This window comes from Haliotis rubra, unplaced genomic scaffold (genome assembly GCF_003918875.1).
Source record: "Haliotis rubra isolate DU_JTF1 unplaced genomic scaffold, ASM391887v1 Scf797, whole genome shotgun sequence".
NCBI classification, from domain to species: domain Eukaryota; kingdom Metazoa; phylum Mollusca; class Gastropoda; order Lepetellida; family Haliotidae; genus Haliotis; species Haliotis rubra.
In genome coordinates, this window is record NW_025767520.1 from 419,867 (window position 1) to 440,255 (window position 20,389).

Sequence of the window (20,389 nt, forward strand, 5' to 3'; positions counted from 1 at the left end):
GATGTGATGACCCCGTACCATAACGCTTTCGCCACCAAACTGTCGACGTTGAACAGTCAGCTATTCCGTTCACCTCGACGGCTGTACATCCTTGCCCTGTCATCTGAGTTGTCCAGATGCAATCTCGACCAGTCTGCGAAATAGCCACTGGCCCGCTGGCTAGTAAAACTCTAGTCGGGCCAGTAGATCTCCAGTCAGTGGCTCGACTTGCTAGTGAATTTTCATGGGGTCATTGGTTTTTTATGGTAATTTGCCTTTTTGTAATATTTTGCTTAGTTTCTATATTCAAATTTCGGGCTAGTGAATTATTTTGTGCGCTAGTAATTTCCAAACATAGTTAGCCCGACTGCCAAACAAAATTTGGAAACTATTTCGGACACTGATCTCGACTCGTCAGTGAACAAAACAACATCCCAATCTGGTCTCCTGTACCGTAGATGCTGTCTGCACCATTGCAAATTAGCCCTCGGTGATGGATGTTGTGCTTCCTCAGTCGGTAGCCTGGAATCGATTCTTTAGATGGGTCATCCGAATGTCTTGCTCACGCCTGGACGACTGATACTATGCAAATCTCTTGTGTTCCCGATATGATGAAAACGTCTCGACAGAGATGAAATCGTATTTCGAAGAACACCAAAATGTCTGGCCACTTCAGTTTGGGCCATTCCAGTTACCAGCATACCCGTGACGCGGAGACGCTGATTTTCTATAAGCCGTGGCATGACGTACGCACTGTTGAAATCAACGAGTTTTCCACAACATTCAGAAGGCAGAGAATAACCAACCGTTCTTCAATATCAGGTATGTGAACTTCAGGTGTAAAAAATTACGCAAAGAGTAAGTTCATTGAGCACAATTATTAAAGTGCAATGCTCCCCCAAAGTTCAGATGCACGATGAAGTAATTATATAAGTTCCTTCATTTGCGAATATATATGAGAAAAATATAAGCTTATTTATTTATGAGGCTCGCAAATAATTGGATACATCACCAGTTCGTTTGTTTCCAATGCTGTGACTTTGAACGTTGATTGGAAGCAGAAACTGTCTTTCGAGACAAAAAAAGTATCACATCGAAACGGTATGTTCGCTATAAATCATACATGATGTCATGAGTGTGTTGATAAGATAACATACTGTATCTATGACACACTGGCACGTCGTGAATTACCTCTCAGACTGTCGAGGACAAGGTTATGATGGAGCCAGGAACGTCTCTGGACACATCCGTGGAGTTGCTGCCCAACTCCAACGTGATGAACCAAGGGCACTTCACGTCCATTGCCTTGCCCATTGCCTTAACCTTGAAGCAGGGAGAACCTACAAGCCTTTAAGGGATGTTCTTGGTGTAACGACGGAGATAACAAAATCAATCAAATATTCTCCAAAGCGAGAACACCTCTTTCTGAATGTCCAAAAAAGTTCATGCAAAAGAGATGTCTGAAGAAATTGATTTTGAAGAGACACACAAGGCACACGGTCTAAGGCCTCTTTGTCCAACACGATGGACTGTCAGGGCTGGGTCTGTGAACACTGTTCTGGAAAACTATGATGTTCTTCAAAGAATATTAAGTGAAATTGACACACAGGGGCATGACGAGTATGCAAGAATTACAGGTGGTCTGATGGCTTGTACAGTTCAGTACATACTTTGATCTGTAGGTTGCCTCTCAGGTGTTTGCTGCGTCTGAACAACCATCAGCCTCCACTCAGAGTGTACACACAATTGCTCAGGATGCAAAACAAGCTGCTCAGCAAGTACTGAATTATTATGCAAAACTGAGGTCAGAAAATTTCACGGAATACTTCTAGGGAATAGTCCAGGAATCTGAAGATAAGACAGGACCCGCTTGTCTCCCCAGTCAGAAAAAAGACACCAAAGACATTAGATGATAGTTCAGAACCTCACAGATATGATTCTGTTGAACAATTCTATCGTCAGCAGTATTATGGAGTTCTTGTCGTCCTTTCAGGTAACTGCCCAAAAGATTTTCACAGAAAGGGTTCGTTATTGTACATGAAATAGATCAACTTTTGCTGTCTGCAGCATATGGAAAATACTTTCAGGTATCAAACGAACTCTACAGGAGGATTTTTGACTTCACCTGTTTGGAAACACAGCTAATGATGCTCCACGACACCATAAAGTCAGTGTCAGCTGACAAAAGATGCATTATCGCAATATAACAGAAGACAAGGCCACTTTGGATCATTTCCCCCAAACAACGTCCACGGTGAAAAGCAAATAATATATGATACCTGAACTCTCATCTTTCATAGCTTCAGCTTCGTTCCCCAAATAGATATAACTATTTTTTGTGTCATCTTTCATCATTACCTATACGGCAATTATTGATTCTAAAGCCATTTGACGGGTGACTATTAAGACTTAGTGTGCCATGCGAATTCTTACTATAATTCAACAAAGTAACGTGTGTAAAATATGAATGAGAAATAAAGAGAATGCTCCACAAGGTACTTGTTTGTGATTACAGAGACCATTATCTTCAGTCGTCATCTTCCTGGCAAACAAATAACCCACCCCCCGCTCTCACGGTTTGAAATCCCCCCAACCCCCCAAACTCCGGACCGTTCTTACGCCTATGCTGCATTTTTATTTTGGTTAATTTTACTTTTCAAATAACTGTTATTTTATGAAATTTAATTATATGCACAGTTACTTTTCTCCTTTAGTATATTTCGGATACAGCAGAATAGTAGAGCCACGGTATTATTTTGGCCTCCGATGACCATGCTATGCCGAATCAAGAGCCAGCAGTTTACCTAATTATTGTTGTTTCCTTCCAAACCAGCCAAAACCTGAAGTGCTGTACTCAAGTAAATAAACGTCTTTACTTAACAGTCTAGGTAAATATGTTTAGCCTTTGCGTTACTTAACAGTCTAGGTAAATATGTTTAGCCTTTGCGTGACGCAATTGGTATCATAAAGATGTCATTAACTATCCATAGCTGTCTTTACTCTTGGATGGATTAATGGATCCGATAGATGGGGAGATGAATGGATTGATTAAAGTGAGTGAGTTAGTGAGTTTAGTTTTACGTCGCTTTCACGCAATATTCAAGCACGTGACACCTGAAATGGGTTTCACACACTGCACCCATGTGGTACAGGATAAAGAATAATCAGGAGGTTCACGTGTTTGTATGGTCAAGTGACACTTTAGTTAACGTTAGTTCATTTTTTCTGTTCTTTTGCTACTACACGTAGATCTATGATACCATCCATCGTTCATAATCTGCCAGAACTTCGTGTGAACATCAAGCTGTGAAAATGTCAAACATAAATATTATTGGGTTTTATATATTTATATATATATATTTCGCTATACTCCACACCAAAACACTAACAGAGTTCCACTGTTCATTATTACCCCGGATAACCCATGCTGCCTTTGAGGCGCTAGAAAGTGAAAGTCACATGACATCCCACCGGGTACTCATTTTCTGCTGAGGCAATTTTGAACAAACTCACTGGCCTAAGGTGAGACCACATGTATCACATGTGCTTCGTTGTGGAGCATTGATACCCATAAATAAACTAAACTGTTATAACTGTTCCACTCTTAATACAACCCTGTGTACCCACAGATAAAGACACACATGTAATCTCGGGGGTGGACCCTACTCTCTGTTGTTGGATGCAGCTTACCCTGTCTGCTTGGGACTAATATACAAGCTGTGTTGTTTTGTAACTATCCTCTTTAAATGCATGTAAGATAGTATATATGGATAGCTGTGACAGGGATTAGAAATATTTTATACTTGCCTTAAAGGCACAATGTCACATATTTTCGACAATATTTTGGCCTATATTATACATATTGGGGCATATGCACTCACTTTAGCTTTCTATTGATTCAATAAAAGACGTATTATCCCTTACGACTTCCCTTGAAGTTATGTTCGGGTTGTTGAGTGCACCGTTGGATTAATTCATTCGAACTTTTTAATTAATATTGTAATTTAAATGCGTAATTGTGGGAATAAATTATATGATAGCTTCCCCGAGGACTGATAGTATTATTGAGAGAAATGCATTATTATTTTTTACGAGAAGTGTGGTGTGACATAGTGTCTTTAGTATATACCCGGAGTTGACAGAAATACGTGGGTTTTTTTTACATATTCATTATTCTTTTCTTTCTGTTGCTTAAGGTATTATAGGTGGTTCTACGAAAGAGAAATTTGTTACCATGATTAATCATAAACGTTTAGACCAGAATTTAATATTTTTTGTTGCAGTTGAAATCGGCCTTAAACATGTGGGCACAGTGTCATCTCTACGTGTTCCTTGCCTGGATAGCATACATTCCTTACAGTGAGTTTATACTGCTTGTCGCATTACCAATTTCAGCTTTGATCTATGCATTGACGTCACTTTTATGTAACCGTCAGGGTAAGGGAAGGGTGGTTGTAATTCCCGTCTGTGACAAAGATCGATTACGGCCATAATAATGTAAATATACACTCACTCACTCACTCACTCACTCACCCACTCGCCTCACTCACTCACCTTACTCACCTCCTCACTCACTCACTCACTCCCTCCATCACTCACTCACCCGGCCCCTCACTCACTCACACGTTCACTCACACACCTTACCCACTCACCTGCTCACTCACACACTCACTAACCCACTCGCCTCACTCACTCACCTTACTCACTCACCCACTCACTCACTCACTCCCTCCATCACTCACTCACCCCCTCACCTCACTCACACGTTCACTCACTCACTCACCCACTCACCCATTAACCTCACCGCACTCACACGTACACTCACTCACTCACTCACTCACTCACTCACTCCACTCACTCACTGCAGGTGTTGCTGCAGTTGTCTCCCCGTGTTCGGGAGGCGTGGCGCTACTTGGTACAGACTACACTATTCAGGCCGACATGAGCCGCTACACTGGCTTTGTGTGGGTTCGACCTGATAGCCGATATGTCGTCACATGCTTCCCAGGCTGCAGCCCTGTGGCTGGATACAGTGGAGTCGTGAATGTTACACACACTACACTGACTATAGACAGTGTGGGGATGGCAGATGCTGGGACTTGGAGCATCATGGATGCAACAACAGTTGGTGCTGTTCCCGTCCAAAGTTGCCAGCTGACCGTGGCGAGTGAGTATTTCATGTTCTTGATTTCAATGGTGTAGGACCAGGGTTGTCAAGGAAACACGTGTATTTCTGTGTCGCAAATCGTCATCTACGTGCGACATCCCTCGTCTCCTTGCAGTATTTTGTTTAATAAGCACGATGGAGTGAGTGAGTTTAGTTTTACGCTGCACTCAGTAGTATTCCAGCTATATGACGACGGTCTGTAAATAATCGAGTATGGACCAGACAATCCAGTGATCAACAGCATGTGCATCGATCTGCGCAATGGGGAACCGATGGCATGTGTCAACCAAGTCAGCGAGCCTGACCACCCGATCCCGTTAGTCGCCTCTTAGGACAAGCATGGGTTATTGAAGGCCAATATTCTACCCCGGACCTTCACGGGTAAGCACGATGGAACTCATATGATGCACAAGTAAGAACCCCGGTTTTCAGCACACTAACAGGATATTAGTATAGATAGTTAAGCACCTGTATAGGCCAGGCGTACTCTATACAGTAGGCCGTGAATTCGTTAGGTATACACCTCTGTAGGCGAGGCGTACTCTATACAGTAGGCCGTGAATTCGTTAGGTATACACCTCTGCAGGCAAGGCGTACTCTATACAGTAGGCCGTGAATTCGTTAGGTATACACCTCTGTAGGCGAGGCGTACTCTATACAGTAGGCCGTGAATTCGTTAGGTATACACCTCTGCAGGCGAGGCGTACTCTATACAGTAAGCCGTGAATTCGTTAGGTATACACCTCTGTAGGCGAGGCGTACTCTACAGTAGGCCGTGAAATCGTTAGGTATACACCTCTGTAGGCGAGGCGTACTCTATACAGTAGGCCGTGAATTCGTTAGGTATACACCTCTGTAGGCGAGGCGTACTCTATACAGTAGGCCGTGAAATCGTTAGGTATACACCTCTGTAGGCGAGGCGTACTCTACAGTAGACCATGAAATCGTTAGGTTTACACCTCTGTAGGAGAGGCGTACTCTACAGTAGGTAGCCTCCCGATAACCCTTACAGCTTACTACAACAAAGTTCAAGCTCCAGTGCACTTCTAAGTTTCTGCCTGTTACCTATTTCATACAATGGACCAGTCCAAAAACTTAGCAATTGAGAGAATGATTTTAATGAGCAATAACCAAGCTATGAGTTTGAGAGAATGATTTTAATGAGCAATAACCAAGCTAAGAGTTTGAGAGAATGATTTTAATGAGCAATAACCAAGCTATGAGTTTGAGAGAGTGATTTTAATGAGCAATAACCAAGCTATGAGTTTGAGAATGGTTTTAGTGGATGATCACAAACATATTAGGTTTTAACTAACTTCATTAAATATCTTAATGTCATAACATATTAAATGTTTTTTTATGTTTTATTTTTCTACATATTATCTGTTAACCTCAAACAAATTGGTTTTGCTATGTTCTAGCCTCACGATCCCCATTTTGTTTGACTTTGTGTCTTGGTACTCACCCCAAAAAGCAAAATCTGCAATAAATGCATCACAAACTTCAAGCAACAAAATATGCAAGAAACACTTTGTGTGTTTGAGATAGGCAGAAGTCCGCTAGAATCAAACTTAAATATTAAAGTGCATAAAAAGCAATTTGAAACTACAGTGGCTTGTTAAAGTGGTTCCCCCTTCATGTTTACTGAAAGAGCTGGTTTTTGAGATACTCATGTTTTCTCTTATTCATACATGATGCCAAGGGTTTAAACTAAACACTGAATGGTCACACAAATCTCAGCTCTCAATATAGTGCCAGTGCCAGCTTGAATATCTGGGGTGTCCTTGAAAACCAGCCCCCGTCTACATGTCCCTTCTCCTCTGTATACCCTGTGCAGCTTAATCTCACACTGTATACTCCACCTGTAATCTCTCCTCTGTATACCCTGTGCAGCTTAATCTCACACTGTATACTCCACCTGTAATCTCTCCTCTGTATACCCTGTGCAGCTTAATCTCACACTGTATACTCCACCTGTAATCTCTCCTCTGTATACCCTGTGCAGCTTAATCTCACACTGTATACTCCACCTGTAATCTCTCCTCTGTATACCCTGTGCAGCTTAATCTCACACTGTATACTCCACCTGTAATCTCTCCTCTGTATACTCTGTGCAGCTTAATCTCACACTGTATACTCCTCCTGTAATCTCTCCTCTGTATACTCTGTGCAGCTTAATCTCACACTGTATACTCCACCTGTAATCTCTCCTCTGTATACTCTGTGCAGCTTAATCTCACACTGTATACTCCACCCTGTAATCTCTCCTTTGGGTCAGTTCATTATGCCAGACAGGTAAATGCCGCGTGTTGTGTTAACTAATTGTTAGACTAAGGGGTACTGGGTTGTAGGGGTTATGGGATGTAGGGGTTTTGGAAGAAAGCCCTACATTAGGCCATGAAGTTATTAGGTAAGCGTCTCTGTAGGCGAGGCGCACTCTACAGTAAACTGTTGGCTGTGAAATGTGTACGTAAGACGTACACTGCAGTAGGCCGTTTAGTCGTTAGCTAAGTACCATCATACACATCTATAAAAGTCATCACGCATATATTCTACTTCAGTCTACATTAATATCTATTTCACAGACCTCCCTCAGTGCAACATCAGCAGTGATGCAGATCTAGCAACTCTCCAGCCCAATACAACCCTCACACTGACAGTAGACATCAGAGGGTATTACTGTTCACGAGGGGCAAGCGTGGGTCTCACTACTGGAAACGTTACGGAGATGTTGATAGACCACAACGCTTCTGATACCAGCGACGTTGTAACTTCACGCACCTTCAGTGTGACACCAGTCCGACTCGGTGACGTCACAGTCAGCTTTACGTGTGACGTCAGGAGATGGGATCTGAACTGTGATGGTGTTGATAACCTGGGTGAGTTGGAGTTTCTATTAGTCGATTGTTGATGAATATTCACAAACCAAACACTGTAAAATATACAATGCCCGAAGGGATGCACAATCTTACTTTGAAAATAATATAGTCTTGGATATATTAAATGTCACAAGTAAACATGCGAAGAATGTGCAAACAACCTTGTCCCTCTCCGGACCTAGTATTTATTGAATAAGGATAGCAAGAATAATAATAAAAATTGAAAGTTTATTTTCACTTAATTCAGTCAGTCAACGATTCCTGCACAATCTGAGCACTTACTCCAAATTCATGCACATTGTTGATGTACGTTTCAGAGCCTGTGGTTGATTTATCCAGATTTTGTAAAAATCATTATGTAATATATTGTCTTTCTTCATTTCTGCATTTATTCAAACATTCATCCATCAATCAATCACTTGCCGATTTCATCAGAAATGATCGAAAATAATAAATACATGTATTAATCCTTTTATTTCCAGATATCGGATTAATTTAGCATTTGTACCATTCAAGTTTCAAATGTGTCATACTATAAACATTAACATAACAGTGTAACTATTTCCAGATTTCTGGACAAGTGGGCATCCAGTGAAACGGTATTCCTTTATGATTATTGTATTACTTTATGATTACTGTATTACTTTATGATTACTGTATTACTTTATGATTATTGTATTACTTTATGATTACTGTATTACTTTATGATTATTGTATTACTTTATGATTATTGTATTACTTTATGATTACTGTATTACTTTATGATTATTGTTTGACGCTGAGCTCTAGCTTCATGAAGGCTTCCTGTAAATACCTTGGATCGGTTTAGAGCAGAAGACCATTGTCCGCAAGAAGTCACAGTCCAGTCACCAGACTTCATCGCTATCGAACATATTTCGAAAGAGCTTCAGATTTGCCTCTGATGTCCTTCCCGCAAATCTACAGGAACTCGGCTATGCTCTTACTGACGAGTGGAAGAGTAGTCCCAAGCCAACAATCCAGACACATATTGGAGCACGGGGCGATACATTACATAATTACAAATATGGTTTGGTTCGCAAGGAATGTGTTTCTGATTTTCACCGATTTGTGTTCGTATACTACCTGCATCAGCTTGTCCATGTCACACATGAAATAATATACTACCGACAAAAAATAAGGGAACTGATGAAATGACACTCACTCACTCACTCTAAGCCTTGCTTCAGTCTCCACGTGGAGGAGCGGCACTGCATGGTACAGAGTACCCTATTCAGACGGACAGGAGCCGCTACACTGGCATCAATGGATACGATGGAACTCACTCTACACTAATGGGAAGACCTGTGGATATGACTGATGCTGGCCCATTGAAGATCCCAGATTGCGCTGTAGTTGGAGCATGCAGTCCCCGTTTGTCCTCTGGCTGTGTCGAGCGAGATTCCTTCTTCGTGGTTTCAGACCAACGATGCGCCATTGGCTTTAGTTTCAGTTCAGTGATGTCGGACCAGAGAGCAGATAAACCATTCGTCTGAGTGAGTTTTGTTTAACATATAAATTCTTATTTCCATGACTTTCATAACGTGTCATTTTAAAATGATACAGGTCTCCAATCTTAATTATTTTCATGAATTCTATAGATCAGAGCACGTACTGACAAACCAAGAAACGAATCCTGTATTCGAAACTATGACAGTATGTTTCTGGGTTATAATGGCGCACGAAACGAACAGATGAAATTTACTTACAACAACCAAAGATTATTTAGATCTGTTTGTATCTCCTTTATACTCGCATCACCTCGAACAAAAGTAATTTGCGAGAGGCTTTGATTTTTATAATCAAATTTCTGATATGATGTGATGCGTTTAAGAATCCGATATGACAGCGAGCGCGTCCGAATATTTCCGAATGGACAGGAAAATCTGCCCGATCATTCGTGACCCACTTGTCTTATACCGGGACATATTACGGAAAGGGGCGAGTGGTGACCAGGAAGACTGGACATTTTTCTCTGTTGCGCAACCATGTTTTCGCTGCAGTTTGTCTGCGTTTGAGGATGGCTCTCCAACTGGTGATGCAAGTATTTTGAATAAACTCAGACACATAGGTATGGCGAAAAAAACCCGGGAAAAGTTTGTCATGAATTATGTCTCTTATCCAAGGTGTAACAATTCGTTGTGTGGCATTACGTCTCCCAGGCGGGCGACAAACCTCTGTTCGTTGGTTTGAATCTCAGATTCGTTTTGATAAATCCAGCTTACTCACTCAACAGCTTGTTAGGTCAGACAGTGCATGTGAAATATAGACATATATGCTTCTTTGAGATAAATATTTATCATAAACCGTAATCGTTTCGGGTTTGCACCAGTTTAAACATCACTTCGAAAGATAAATTGGAGGGTAGGTTTTATCAGATTAGTGTTCACATCTGGAACAATAACTACTTTGGATTTAGTGAATTTCATAAATTAATCACTGTGACGTACTTCCCATTCGAATCATTTCATGATCATAATGTGTAGAATGTATTCATCCTTATACTCAGCATATATACTTTGATTCATAAGTATTTGTGTCAATCCACATCTCAGTATACGTTTACTATGAACGAAGTGAAATGTATTTCGTCCATGACTGAACACTTGGATTAATAATTTCGTACATTTTACATAAACGGTTGTGTCCCTTTGGTATATTCACAGACATCCCTCAGTGCAACATCAGCAGTGATAGGGACCCAGCAACTTTCCAGCTCAGTAGGCATCAGAGGGTATTACTGTTCACGAGTAGCTGGCTTAAATCTCATTACTGACAACGTCACGGAGATGTTCACGACGTTACTGGCGTCAGTGATATCATCACTCATCGCGGTCATCGTCAGCTTTACGTGTGACGTCAGCAGATGGGATCTGAACTATGATGGTAAGTAATTTGGAAGGCGTGTGCGTGCGTGCTTGTTGTGTGCATTAACCTCTGGCGCACCAAACCGAAACATGAGTCTCATTAACCTATTCAGACAATGACCTACTTTTCAGCCGATCCGAATTTTCTCGTGTGAAAGTGAAAACAGACATCACAAACAACTATGGTTACACTGAATTCAAATTCCTTGTTCCAAAAGAAAATGGTACTTACAAATGAATTTTAATTTTAAACTTTAATAACATCGTATTTTAATATTTTATGGCGAGGTGTAGGCAGCATGACCTTAACTAAGACCTCACAGACTGCCCCTGTTTGATGAGGTCGTAAAATGATTCACAATGCATCTGACCCACTGGTTACATCTGTTATGTGTTTTTGCGCTTATTCAGTGTAGTTCTGTAACGCACAATTCCGTACCAGACCGCCAAACTTTTCTAACGGCAGAGCCTCGTTTTGAGATTCCCACGATTTCCAGGTTTCTGTTTGTCAGTGCTCGCTGTACGACAGAGCACGCTGCACGACGTGTTTGCAATGATTATAAGGAGGGTAGTGTTGCAATATACAAGTGCTTAGATGTATCAAAAAATACTGATTAATATTTATGTGTCCAGTTAAATGAACTGGTCTCAAAATTGTGGACTGGTTATTGTACTAAGTTGCGCAATAGGACGGAACCCAGTCAACAGGAAACGAGACTGTTGTGTAATCAATGTTTTGACTTGCATGGGTACAATGTGTGAAGCCCATTTCTGGTGTCCCCCGCCGTGATGTTGCTGGAATATTGCTAAAAGCTGCGTAAAGTCAAACTCAGTCAGTATGATTAAACTACACGTCTTTACTATATTTTCTTATAGACCGAGTCTTTCTTGGGAACCCTATTGACTACTACTGTACAAGTCACACAGAGTCAAGTCTCGACCTTCAGTGGGAACACCCAGGAAACACACTATACAGCCTTGTGTTTGTTCTCAACTATCGCCTCATGGATGACAAGGATGACATTGATGACAGAAACATACAATACCGACTGACATTTATTTTAAAACAAAAAGGGGTATATGTCTTTTGCACGCTTGTAAAGATTTGATTTTATTGTGCCACGCTCAGGTTGGTGAAGATAAAGAGCCTCCGCCGAGATAGGTTGTCATGTGGTTGTCATGAATAGAAATTGTGTTAACAGATACACGTGTACTGTAGAAGACACAATCCACCGGGGCGTAGGGGTAGAATAGCGGTTAAAGTGCTCGCTCGTCACGCTGAAGGTGTGGGTTCGATTCCCACATGGATACAATGTTTGAAACCAAATTCTGGTATCCTCCGCGATAATGCTGGGATATTGCTAAAAGCGGCGTAAAATCCAACTCACTCACGATCCACCGTACTCAATATTTCCTATGATGAAGAACAGACAGTTCTATGAAGCCAACATTTCTCGAGAGCTGATCCAGATACAAATGTTCATTACTCAATAGAACACCACACTGTATAAGAAACATAGACACTATCTTTATACATCTCTGTACATACATTCTGCATATGGACCTGTTAAATCTTGATTACATATTATTCGGGATATCCTCATAATAAGTTATTCTTCAACTGTACGTATCTTATACCTGTATCTTGACTATCTTTTATAAACGATAATCTTCATTAACAACTATCCACAAGAGGCCAATGCACAGAAAAAACGTCACAAAAGCTTTTAACATTACATAAGCTCTTCAACATTCAACCAAGAGGTACACAGAAATATCAAAAGCAGTTACATCATTCAAGCATAGTTGAGGGTAATATACTCTCCCAAAAAAGAAACGCATATAGGAATTTCAACTGTATTTTTATGTTTATTTTGAAACATCTTGTAGGCTTTATGAGTCAATGAAATATAGCGAAATTGCACACTGGGAATGCAGACTTATCCGTCTTAGGCACCAACTCGAGGAAAGTTAGTTTGAGTGTCACATGGAGACGTGTGGTTGCGCTGAAGTCAATACCTCGTGTGACCACCGTGGGCGTCCAGAACTGCACGGCATCGCCTCGGCATCGAACGAATAAGTCTGAGAATCTCCCAATCGCAGCCCACTCTGCCTGTAGTGCCTGTGCGAGTTTCTGAAGTGTATGGGGCTGAGGGTTACGGCGTCGCCCCCGTCTGTCCAGGGCATCCCACAGATGTTCGATCGGGTTTAAGTCCGGCGATCTTGAGGGTCATGGGACCACATTGATGTTGTGGTTCTGGAGGAAGTCTCTAGTGTGACGTGCTGTGTGGGGCCTGGCATTGTCCTGTTGAAACAACTCCCTCTGGCGATCAATGATTGGAAGGAGGTGTGGGCGTAGGATTTCGTCACAGTACCGTTGAGCTGTCAGGTTGCCATGGATCATCACCAAATCACTTCTCCTACGGCAGGTGATCGCTCCCCACATCATAACACTTTCCCTGCCGAATCTGTCCACCTGGGAAACGCAAGCGTCGGCGAAACGTTCACGTCGACGTCTGTACACCCGCATTCTTCCATCGCGTCGTTCCAAGAGAAATCGCGATTCATCACTGAACCAGATTCTACGCCAATTCGGTAGATTCCATGCCTGAACGTTGGTGCACCACTGAACTCTTAGTCGACGATGTTGTTGTCGAAGCACAGGCCCAAAATAAGGTCTTCTGGCACGTTAACGAGCCTCTCTCAACCTGTTCCTGACGGTCTGTGCAGAAAGCCTCCTCAATCCGGGTATTTGTCGAGCGCTACTGGTCGCCGTAGCTGTTCAATGACGCAGGTGATGTACCCGCAGTGGTCGCTCGAGGTCGCCCACTACGAGGGGCAGCTGCTACCGAATTCTGCCGGCGATATCTCTCCCAGAGCCGTGAAATGGTGACTTTGGTGAACATTCATGCGTCGGGCAACTGCACGTTGAGACTGGCCAGCTTCAAGCAAACCAATGGCGATATGACGGTTGGCTTCACTTAGACGTGGCATTTTGCAATATTCCAAATACAGTGAAAAATCGACAGACAGCGATCAACCTTTTATTGACCCTATATGATCCCCAACTTTCACGTGCATTGCATGTGAATTGTGTATTCTGTGACACTACACGCCGAAATTGAAAATCATGCTGTTAAATACGGGTATTTTACGGATGGTGCGTTTTGTTGTGATGTTTCAAAACATAAACACCATAGGACTCATAAACAGAGCAAAACCTTTTGTAAAATGTATCACGTTTTAATTCATTGCTACATGAAATTGCTATTTTCACGATGTTCTTTTTTGGGAGAGTATAGATACCAATATCATTCCACAAAGACAAACTAGATGTTTTACAAAGAACTGAAGAAATGTCCCTGAAGAGCTACAGCAGATGGTATCGCACCGACAGCATCATTGTGATTACGTCACTCAAACATCATCGCTGTCATCCCTCCTGACACACTCCTTCTTGGGGAGGCTGAAATGCATCATCGCGGGGCAGGGGCGGATGTAGTAGACGCCGGTAATGTCGCACTGGACGTACTTGTTGCTCTCAGGGGGGGTAGAGGAAGAACATGTTACCGGCGTCGATGTTGGCCTTGGTGCAGGCATTGACGAAGGTGAAGGGGGTGGAGCCGACGCCCTGGTGTTGGTATTCTGGGGAACAGGTCTGCGCATCCTGGAACCAGAGGAATCCGTCTTGGCAGGATTTCTCACATGGCATACCTGTAATCAAGAGTGAGTGAGTGAGTTTAAGTTTACGCTGCACTAATCAATATTCTAGCTATGTGGCGGCGGTCTGTACATAATCGAGTCTGGACCAGACAATCCAGCGATCAACAGCATGAGCATCGATCTATGCAGCTGGGATACGATGACGTGTCAATCAAGTCAGCGAGCCTGACCACCCGATCCGGTTAGTCGCCTCTTACGACAAGCAAGGGTTACTGAAGATTAATTCTAACCCGGAACTTCACATGTGAGTTGTCTCGACAATCGTTCACAATGATGATTAACGGTAACAAGTCCAGATATGATGTTATTTATAGATAGCACAGTACATAAGGAAGCCTTTTAGGGTTATGCGGGGTTTTTGTTCGGTTTTTTTTTTTCCTGGGAATTTCAAGATGCTTAGTTGACATTTCAAGATACTAAGTTGAAATTTCAAGATACATATAATATTAATATTTAAACTTGAAATGTCAGCTTAGTATCTTGAAATTTCAAGAAGAAATTTACAAGTGAATGGCCCTAAAAGGCTTCCGTATGGGGATATTCACATTTTACCCATTCTTTCGATGTGTATATACGTGTATACGTATTTCGGGTTAATATCGGTTTACAAGGATACACTTTTAGAGTGTGTGGATACTACGTTGATACATCACATCTTAATGTTTCTACTTCAAAACTACTTCTAACTCAAGTCCATATACTTTTACCATTTTTTAAAGAACTTCATTCCTATAAAATGTTTAGTCAAAATAGTGTTATCGTTGACTGTGATATGTGACTGATACTGTAAATGGTCTTGATGTTAGCAACATGAAGTTAGAAACGGATTGGGGATTGGGGATTGGAATCCCGAATCTGAATATTTTTTTCACATTCAGGATTCGAATCCCGAATCAGAATATTTTTTCAGATTCGGGATTCGAAACCCGAATCTGATTTTTTTCATATTCGGGATTCGAATCCCAAATCTGATTTTTTTTCATATTCGGGTTTTATCTTTTGCACATACGGCGTCCTTGTAACTATACTCTTTGCACCTTAATCTTATCTATCGGCGTTGCCGTGCACCCTGGAGATAGTTAACGGTCCTGAAGCACTTCCCTGATTGCAGGCATCAACCCTCGATGACGATCAAAGAAATGCAAACAAGGGTAATATTCATTATTTCATCCCCGTTCTTATGTACCAGGTGCTCGTTGTATATCTGGGCAACTTATAAACATAAACAACCAAACTACAATTTCGAGTATTTCAACCTCAAATATGAGTTTTCTCAACACTCGGGTTTCGGATTTGAATCCCGAATCTGAATATTTTCCATATTCGATTCAAATCCCGAATCTGAATTTTTTCAGATTCGGTATTTTCACCATTCGACACTCGGTATTTGAACTCTTATATTTCATCCCCTTCTAATGTACTAGGTGCTCGTTGTATACCTGGGTAACTTAAAACATAAACAACCAAACTACATTTTCCGATATTTGAACCTCAAATATGAGTTTTCATATTATTTTTCTCAACATTTGGGTTTCTGAATTTGAATCCCGAATCTGGATATTTTTTCAGATTCGGTATTTTTCCACATTCGACACTCGGTATTTGAATTCTTATATTTCATCCCCCTTCTAATGTACTAGGTGCTGGTTGTATACCTGGGTAACTTATAAACATAAACAACCAAACTACATTTTCCAATATTTGAACCTCAAATATGAGTTTTCTCAACATTCGGGTTTCGGAATTTGAATCCCGAATCTGAATATTTTTTCCATATTCGGGATTCAAATCCCAAATCTGAATATTTTTTTCAGATTCTGTATTTTTCCACATTCGACACTCGGTATTTGAATTCTTATATTTCACCCCCCTTCTAATGTACTAGGCGCTGGTTGTATACCTGGGTAACTTAAAAACATAGACAACCAAACTACATTTTTCGATATTTGAACCTCAAATCTGAGTTTTCTCAACATTCGGGTTTCGGGATTTGAATCCCGAATCTGAATATTTTTTTTATAATCGGGATTCGAATCCCGAATCTGAATTTTTATTCCATATTCGGGATTTGAATCCCGAATCTGAACAGTTTTTTAAGATTCGGTATTTTTGCACATTAGACTACAGTTTCCCAAATTTGAACCTCAAATCTGAGTTTTCTCAACATTCGGGTTTCGGGATTTGAATCCGGAATCTGAATATTTTTTCCATATTCGGGATTCGAATCCCGAATCTGAATAGGTTTTTAAGATTCGGTATTTTTGCACATTAGACTAGTTTCCCAAATTTGAACCTCTAAAGTACTAGGTGCTCGTTGTATACCTGGGTTACTACAGTTTCCGATATTTGAACCTCAAATCTGAGTTTTCTCAACATATGGGTTTCGGGATTTGAATCCCAAATCTGAATATTTTTTCATATTCGGGATTCGAATCCCGAATCTGAATTTTTATTCCATATTCGGGATTCGAATCCCGAATCTGAATATTTTTTTAAGATTCGGTATTTTTGCACATTAGACTAGTTTCGAATCCCGAATCTGAATATTTTTTCCATATTCGGGATTCGAATCCCGAATCTGAATAGTTTTTAAAGATTCGGTATTTTTGCACATTAGACTAGATTCGAATCCCGAATCTGAATATTTTTCCCAAATTTGAACCTCTAAAGTACTAGGTGCTCGTTGTATACCTGGGTTACTACAGTTTCCGATATTTGAACCTCAAATCTGAGTTTTCTCAACATTTGGGTTTCGGGATTTGAATCCCGAATCTGAATATTTTTCCATATTAGGGATTCGAATCCCGAATCTGAATTTTGTTCAGATTCGGTATTTTTGCACATTCGACACTCGGCATTCGGCATTCGTATTTGGTTTTTGAACTCTTATTATGCATTTCATTAAAACATTTGGTGAGCGAGTGAGTGAGTTTAGTTTTACGCCGCACTCAGCAATGTGCCAGCTGTATAGCGGCGGTCTGTAAATAATCGAATCTGGACCAGACAATCCAGTGATCAACAGCATGAACATCGATCTTCGCAGTGGGGAACCGATAACATGTGTCAACCAAGCCAGCGAGTCTGACCACCCGATCCCGTTTGTTGCCTCTTACGACAAGCATGGGTTACTGAAGGCCAATTCTAACCCGGACCTTCACGGATATTAACACATTTGGAATTCGGAACTTCAGCGTCCTTGTAACTATACTCTTTGCACCTTCATCTGTCAAACCTATCTGTCTCCGACGTTGTCGTGCACCCTCGTAGATAATCGAACGGTCCCGAAGCTCTTCCCTGCTTGTATTGGTGTATGCATGAGCTCTCGTTAGACCGAAGAAAGACCATCAAAGTCAATAATTTGAAACACACCTTTATTGAGAGCAATAATGCATAAATAGCTATCTGAGATCAAAGGGGAATTAAGCAAGGTTTGTTTGTTTTGTAATTCTGGTAATTGTACATTCCTCCGTACTGATTATAGAGTGTAATTGTAAGACGTTTATCCATTCTACAAGGCCAACTATGGGCTTTGCTGATGAGCAAATTTGAGATTGACTCATTTTAGAACTGAGCTCATTTAGAAACAGTATTAACAACACCTGCACCTCAGAAAGGTTCATATCCAAAATGGAGTCTGAGAGGGAGTTTCAGACGTCACCTGTATGAATTTTACAACACCAACCAGCGAGTATTGATTCCAAGACATGAATATCAAAAGACCATAAGTGAATTGCTGGTGGTAGAGACAATGTGCTTAAAGAAGTTACCAATAACGTGCACAAGTCGATTTGATTGACATGCAATCCATGTGACAAGGTCAATTCAAATGGATTATGCATTATCAGCACCATCTCACTAAGTTATGTGTGTTGAGACCGTTGATGGCCTAGCACCAAGATCATACATGGTAAACCACGTCACCCCCAATCGTAAGGTCCCGTTGAGGCTGCCAACTGTGATGTGAAGGACATGTTAACAGCCTGGATGTCTGACAACAATACCACTGCTTGGACCATGGGACACAAGTTTGTTCTGTTCCAGCTACCACAGCGGAATCAAGCAAACACGATTTGCTGCCTGTTCTGGATCAGATGCACCAACTGGAATAAATTCCTCCAAGCTCCCAGATGAGGTGATTGCAACACTGGAGACGGAAGGAGATCTCATCAATGCCATAATCGCCATGACACCTCTTTCAGACCAGCCAGCACCAGATGCGCCACCAGTTACTGTAACTGTTCCAGATCCCTCAGCAGAAGCGGCCATGCCAAATCCAGATCCACCTGTTGTAGCAGATATGCCAGTACCAGATCCACCTGCTGAAGCAGCCGTTATATATCCACCAGCTATAGCCGCCGTTCCAGATCCGCCATCAGCAGCAGAACTCCTTGTTGCAAAGAGACGTCAGCAGATCAGTATCCAGAGGAAGAGGGCATTAGACTCTCAGTTGCAAAAAGCCGAGAGAATGGAGAAAAGAAGTAAAGTTGTTCTGTCAGAAGTTCAATCCCATCCGTGGACAGAGGTAGAGCGCAATAGTGCAGTGGTAAGGCGTCAGCCTATCACGCTGAAGGCCCGGGTTCGATTCCCGGTGGAGGCACCTATGTTCGGGTCCCGAGGTGGGCACATTTGCGTAGTATCCTTGGACAAGATACTTAGATCCACATTGTCTCAGTTGACCCAGCTGTAAAATGGGTACCCGTGACGATGTGCTGGCAGTGAAAATGCTTATTTCATTGCGCCTAACAGAGAGCATGGCTTTATGATCCCAAGGGAGTTGAAAGAGTATCGGAACGTACGATAGTGTCCTATTACCGAGGATAGTAATGTACGTAGCGCCGTGAGCAGGCAATGTGCCTGGATATGAGCGCCACATAAGCGGATTATTACTATTACTATTAGGGCTGATCCCATTAATGACAGTGGGATATACACAACTGTGTTTTATCTGGAAAATATTCTCGTAATTTCAATTTGATGTGTGCGCCACAGCTCCGTACACCTTAGTATATGTCTTCTGAAAAACTCGCCTCCTTTCGCTTAGCAGTCCAGTTTGGGTCAGCCTGTGGTGGACAAGGCTTTGTTAAGTGCAATTGTGCTGGAGTCAAGAGGTGCCAGACAAACAGATGCAAATGCTACAAGGCTGGTGTAAAATGTAATTTAAGGTGGCACTCATCACTGTCTTGTCAAAATAAAAACTGAATTGATGTTCTCCAAACATGTTCATAATGCTTTTCCTTATGCACATCATGTACATCTATTATGTTGAATGGAGATATCTTTGTAGCAAAGAAACGTCTCTATCCTTCTTAATACAAAAGTCTAATTTCACATCTTTTTGGAAGAAATATACCTCAAAATATACAAGTAGTGGTTTCAGGGTATATGTCTAACATTCTAGTATACTTTTCAGTGATTATGTATAATCCCTGCAAAGTTCAGTGATTATGTATACAAAGCAGCAAAAGAAACGTCAGTTTGGAATTTTCCTTCCCAGAAACGGATAACTGTGAACTCATTTAGTGTTTTGATTGTATATTTTTGACAACATCTCCAACTTTACCTGAGCAAAGACATTCCTTCCCAAACTCAGAATGGAACCCAGGAAATGGTCTCAAAAACGAAACCTGATCTCGGAGATGGTACGGTGTTCTCCATGTTTTTCATGCAACTGCCACTGAAACATTCACGTTGCAACGTCAGCAGGATGCCGCGACTCAGGCCAGCTCAGACAAACCAGGCGCTAGGAAGACTTGAAG

General features: G+C 41.5%; 1 protein-coding gene and 1 non-coding gene across 2 annotated transcripts; both read left to right on the forward strand.

Moving 5' to 3' along the window:
* The first annotated feature begins 4,843 nt into the window (after positions 1-4,843).
* Positions 4,844-9,539, forward strand: LOC124261336. Its single transcript, XM_046695646.1, has 3 exons — positions 4,844-5,146; positions 7,732-8,025; positions 9,400-9,539. Exons 1-3 carry the CDS (start codon positions 4,921-4,923, stop codon positions 9,537-9,539), a joined length of 660 nt encoding a protein of 219 aa, XP_046551602.1. The 5' UTR covers positions 4,844-4,920.
* A 9,623-nt stretch (positions 9,540-19,162) lies between these two features.
* On the forward strand, positions 19,163-19,230 carry Trnad-auc. The gene has a single exon. It is a non-coding gene; the product is annotated as a tRNA-Asp (tRNA).
* Positions 19,231-20,389: the final 1,159 nt, after the last annotated feature.

Excerpts from the sequence above, each read along its gene's own strand:
- LOC124261336 (XM_046695646.1), top strand. The coding sequence starts at position 4,921 with ATGAGCCGCTACACTGGCTTTGTGTGGGTTCGACCTGATAGCCGATAT. Across the intron at positions 5,147-7,731 it reads TTGCCAGCTGACCGTGGCGA|ACCTCCCTCAGTGCAACATC; the intron begins GTGAGTATTTCA and ends TCTATTTCACAG. Across the intron at positions 8,026-9,399 it reads TGATGGTGTTGATAACCTGG|TTGGAGCATGCAGTCCCCGT; the intron begins GTGAGTTGGAGT and ends ATTGCGCTGTAG.